The 6000-nt window shown below is 33.9% G+C and overlaps 1 protein-coding gene across 1 annotated transcript in view; it reads left to right on the forward strand.

Annotated features, from left to right (window-relative positions):
* LOC149783350 (uncharacterized) overlaps window positions 1-5035 on the forward strand; it is a 41905-nt gene extending 36870 nt beyond the window's left edge. The window contains exons 8-11 of the mRNA XM_089933380.1: window positions 705-843; window positions 1151-1333; window positions 2672-2839; window positions 3640-5035. Coding sequence (XP_089789506.1) covers window positions 705-843; window positions 1151-1333; window positions 2672-2839; window positions 3640-4595 — 1446 coding nt within the window. The 3' untranslated portion in view covers window positions 4596-5035. The remainder of the gene's footprint in view (window positions 1-704; window positions 844-1150; window positions 1334-2671; window positions 2840-3639) is intronic.
* Window positions 5036-6000: the final 965 nt, after the last annotated feature.

Raw genomic sequence — 6000 nt, forward strand, 5'->3', positions numbered from 1 at the left:
GAATGTGCTGATGCGCCAATAGTCTTGAATAGGTTCATTTAACAACAGTCGTTATGTCTCACAATGATATAATCCAGAATGTCTTTTAGTCTTCAATAATCCCAAAGCAGTGTTTTTGTCCAAGTCACTGATCATTATGTAATTCCATTGAATAATCTAAATAAATTAGTCCTCTTAAATGTTATCTGAACAAAACAGTAAATAAATCCACAGACGGAAATTTAATGTGTATATGAATAATATTGTCCCCCTCGACAGCATATAAAAACCTAAGACAAAATAAAATAACCAGTATGTGGGTCAAAGGTTATCGTACAGAACATTCTGCGTATTTGTAAATAAGGTTAGAGATTACATTCAAATTTGAGCAAACAACTTATTTATTACTTGCAAACATAGAAAAAAGTTAAGTTCTTAAAAATGAACATTACCTTCAAATACCACCTACAATCATGTGTGAAAATTAAGCACATGTTAAAAATATGCGTAACAATATATCATGTATTTGTAACGATGACATAAAAGCTATTTTAAGAACAGAGTGATTGTTCGCTGGATGGCATCATGCTGGATAACTGGATGAATGAATGGATGCCTGGTGGAAGAAAGAATTAGGTAAGAAAAGACACAAAAATAATATATCGCTCTGTAGAAAAGAATCATGAAAAGATAGTTGATTATATCCTGCACATTTTCATCTGTAGGTGATAAGAATTAACAGTGTATGCAGACAACGACGGGTAATTGCAGTTCGATTTAATGACCAAGGAACCGAAGAATGCACATACAGTTTTCCTGTGAACTATCCCATACAATTCAATTTAGAGGAGATCTACAAAAATGGTGATGTATATATGTGTCTGCTTCACATTCCACTCTGTGTGTGTGTGTGTGTGTGTGTGTGTGTGTGTGTGTGTGTGCTTGCTATATGTATTCATTATATGCATTATTTAATTTGGAACAGTGAGCTACGTTATCCCAGTAAGGAATATCATGTACCATTTCTTTTCTTTTGTTATATGTCCATGTTTTATACATCGATATACATCGATATAAATCATATTTGTATGAGTTAATGGACAAAAGTAAATTAATGAATGAATTAACTTTTTTGTTCAATAATCTACTACTTTATATATTTATCTATCAGAAAAAGAGACACTAACTCTAGAAGAAATTCTTGACAGAAGACAACTACCGGTAGCTGTAGAATTCTCTAGAAAACATCTAAACAAGTCTGAATGCAACACGTCCGTCAAAGGCCCTTTCGTCACTCTCCGTTTGACAAAACTTTTTGACGAACTTTATCTACTTGGAAACTATATTTTCGACGGTAAAATTATTCTGACTCTACAGTACAGATGTGTGTGTTTCATACTTATACGTCATTATTATTATTATTATTATTATTATTATTATTATTATTACTGCTATTATTATTTTCATCGACACGTTCTTTTTACTTCGTATGTTTCCTCCCTGCATACAGATCATTTTTCTTTCGTCTCTATTGTCTCTTTACTATTTTTAAATTTTCACTTCTAATATTACTAGTAGTGTACATTTTATAGATTTTTTTTGGCCTTTAGTGCAAACCGAAATATTATTCTGCCAGAGCTATTTGAATTACGTTGATTTATTATCAAATATAAGGTCAATTTGTAACGATGCAGTATCTCAGTCAGATATTGGATGAGTTTAATAGCCATAGTTGTCCGTCGATGATTTACAGACTGTTGATACGTAAATGCAAATGCATGTTCTAGAATCCAAGTTTTATTTCAATCATTGTAAATGTGAACATGTAACTTATAAGAGGTCGATGGCTTTACAACATCAAAAATAATATGCATTTATTCTTGGAACTATATAATTCGCATCGTTGAACCTGCATGCAATGCGCATTTAAAATATTTGGATCAAATGTCTTTAAACGTGAACGGGGCATTCTCTGAAGCATTTGGCCTGGATGCATAACTGCATTTATTTATTTAGATTGCTGGCATGAATTTTGATGAGCATTATTTCAAAGTAAAACTATCCTCAAAACTTATTCTTGTGACGCAGTATGAATAATCATTTGTAACTATTAATATAGTCGAATAATGAATGTGACATAATAGGTTTAGAAAACCTTATCTAATTATTTCAGTTACTTGATCTCAAGTAATGATTGAGATTTAATAAGCGATATCTTTGAAATTAACGAAACGAATATCTCGCAATTGCTTCCTTGGACAGATCTTTGTTTCATTCTAGGTTTTAATGAGTTTCAAGCTGAAATTGTAAAAGAAGCCACATTGTATTTTGGCTTTTGTATATCCGGTTGTCTAATGCAACGTTACGAATTCGAATGGGGAAAAACGCGAATTAAATAATGAAAGGTTTATTACCTTTAGTTCAAAAGTACCAATGATGCCATTCATTAACATGTTTATTTCTGCATGCTGAGAGGTGAAAAGGAATGCATACAAGATTGAGTGCACTTCTGTAAAAAAAAAAAAAAAAAAAAAAAAAAAAAAACATATCGCCCGATTTATAAAACGAAGTCAGTAAAATAAAGGAATCATTAAAGTAGTTGATGTGATCTTGTCAGTAACTTATTCATTTTAATATTTAGCCATATAAATACTGACCTGGTGACTCACCCATTTATCATTTTCTCCCAAAGGTGAGTTTAATCTTCAGATTGTCCGTATCCCTTTGCAACTGTACGCCGTCAGGTTTTCCGAGGTCACCGGACTGACGGGCAAGAGTAAGTCTGACTGGGAAGCCTTCCAAAGGAAGCTAGATCGGGAAGCCACTCAGCTTAATTTCGATGCTGTTTCTGGAAATCCAGGTAAGTGATTTGTCGAAATACTTTCTTATCTTTATCCAGTTACTGTCAACTGTTCTACATATTATAAGGGACTTATGAAGTTAATCTAGATGTTTCAAACATAGGTGTCATTTAGGTGGTTGACGAAGATAAGGAACATTAAGGAAACACTTGAACATATATGAGTAACAGATGATGCTTTCAATCGTTGAATCGGGGTTACAGAACAAAAATTAAACGTACAATGTTATAGGCTTAAATGAACAATTTTTTTGCCTAGCCTAGCATATGTACTTGACGGATGAAATAAAACGTTTAAACCTTCTAAGGTTTTGGAATGTTTTCTTCACATTTTTGTTGTTCAGAATTATTTATTAAAGAGGTTTACTGTACCTAATGCCATATACATTACATCAAATAAATTATTGGTTTTACAGATACTGACATCATTCAAAGAATGTTTGTAGTTTTTCCTGATTTCTTAATTTGAATTTTGTCATGACGTATAAGAACTAAATAAATCATCGGAAAATTGATTGTCTTGGCTGTTGCTATCAACTCATAGCATAGTATAACTTATACATATATAGTTTAACTTTATATATATATATATATATATATATATATATATATATATATATATATATATATATATATATATATACAGAGACGAAGACAGACAGACAGAGACAGACAGTAAGAGACAGACAGAGAGATATTAACGGCCAATCATTGTAAAGCCATAATAAAACATATATAAAACATTTACGTATCAACCAAAACCTTATGCATCTCTACAAGTTTCAACTTTTATTTTGCAGAAATCGCAAAATACAAACCGAAGAGCTCATCCAAGATAACTTCGAAAGAAATGGAAGCCGCTGGCTGTATTTATGAAAATCTACAACTCCAAACGTACACCAACGTTACAGAGCTCCTGGGAAAAACCCAATCCTCTCAATCGGAAACTGCAATCTCAGACATTGGTTGCGTCTACGAAACCGTGGATTTGGGTCCCACTGGAAACATACCAGGCAAGGAACAGGGAAAGAAACCAATCCCTAAACAAAACACTGAGCAAAAGAAGGGTCAGATTCTATTACATTTACCCTCACAAGCTTTGTTGGGTGAACTAACCGCTCGATTTCGTAAAGATAAGATTCCAATCACAAAGCCTAATGCGAGACCTAAACCGCCAAAAATAACCCCTAAACCAAAGCTTAAAGTAAATACACAAGAGTCAACCATATCAGGCCAAAATACCGCGGAAGAAGTTTCTGGTAAGGAAGTTGATAATTACATTCCTCCTACACCGCCACGCCCACTATCGTGTTCACAGCCAGAACTTGATATCAGAAATACATCTTTCACTTCTGTTAGTGACTGTTACGAAAATATGAAAATAGGCCGTGCAGAAGTACATCCAATGTTATGTTCAAAATCCAGCACTCTTCAAGGGTTGTCTATGTCACAAAAAGAACAATACACGGTTAAAGATGATGAGTCACAGTTACAGTCATCGAATCTCAAACAGAATGAAGACGGAAATGACCAGGAAACTATCGAAGTGAAGGACTTTAAGGTGAATGAACTCGGGAAATGGATGACAGACAATCTTCGCCTTGGAAAATATGCAGCACGTTTTGCAGAAGAATTGGTGGATGGGGCAACTTTACTAGATTTGGATGAGAATATTTTGAAACAGGAATTTGGATTTTCATCTATTGAAGCAAAACGACTGATGAAGTTTGCAAAAGAGGGTCATGTTCCACAGTGACGGAATAATGACCAGAAAAACGACTGCTGAAGTTTGCGAGGGACGGGCATGTTCCACAATGATGACATGATGACTAGAAAAAACGACTGATGAAGATTGCGAGGGACAGGCATGTTCCACAATTATGGCATGACGACCAGAAAAACGGAGCATGTCGCTTAATATATATTTGCGTTGACAATTTATATATAGCCTGGTTATCTATCCATCTCCTTCCCATTGTAAAATGGCATACTTCAGGGAATCGTAGAGTTCCATAATATCGAATTATGCATTCACATTCCTATAAAAAGAACAAACACAAGCTTAGTGTGAAAGTCAATGTTTTCTAACTTCCAATTCAGTAAGTGTAGAAAGATATTTGTGTTGGCAATTTGACTTCCATAAAAAGACAGTATTACCAGTAAATGAAGCTGTAAAGATACAGTTTAGAATTGTTATGCCTTGTTTTATCATACATTCATTGCTTGTTTTATTATAGCTCCATCCCTTGTTTTATCATAATTTCATAATAAGCATCATTTGACAAACTAGAGCTATGGGAAATACTTGCCAAGGTGAAATCAATTTAATGTAATAATTGTCTATATACCTTCTTACTTGCCTTGTACAAATTAATGATGTAAGGTATGGACCAAGTTAGTCAATGCTAAAATCCATTCATTTTAATCAATTGCATCCATCATTTAACGCATACTTACAGTTTTCACTATGACGATATCATAGTCATCAAAATAATAAAGTTTTCATCATATTATTTTTATTGCGCTAATTTCACGCCTCGTCGTACACAGCTGATTGAAATTAGTGAGCATGAAATACGTTAATATCTGATTTTATAGTAAAGCAGACAAACGTACACAAGGAACGATTTAGCTCTAACAGAACTACATAGGATTTGTTTGGGACAAAGATGTATATTTAAAAAGTGTTAGTGATAGTTCACGCTTGAGCAATATTTCGCCCTTCTTTTTCGGCATCCAGCTTTTGTTTACTCAGTATGACTAAATGTGGCTGTGCCCTGTGTCCACTATTTTGCGTGGAATTAGAGGGAACACTCTACTTTGGTATGAATAATGAAAGTAAAAGATCATTTAATCAAATTCGCCAAAATGGTAACATATTTTAAAATGAATCGTGTTTCAATTTAGAGCAGCACCCAATCAAATCCCGGGAAGATTGACCATTCACAAGAATATGAGTAATTGTGTGGGGTACTATGGAAACAATATGGGAAATCCCGTGTTAAACTGGTCAATAAGAGGGGTGGTTCTCGGTAGGCACTGGATGGAAATCCCGTGTTAAATTGATCAACAACAGGTATAGTTAGTTATTTACAGGTACTGGATGAAAAATCCCGTGTTAAATTGTTCAATAAAAGGGGTGGTTCTCTATAGGCACTGAA

The sequence above is a fragment of the Sinohyriopsis cumingii genome, chromosome 14 (genome assembly GCF_028554795.1).
Source record: "Sinohyriopsis cumingii isolate HCF-2022 chromosome 14, ASM2855479v2, whole genome shotgun sequence".
Lineage (NCBI taxonomy): Eukaryota > Metazoa > Mollusca > Bivalvia > Unionida > Unionidae > Sinohyriopsis > Sinohyriopsis cumingii.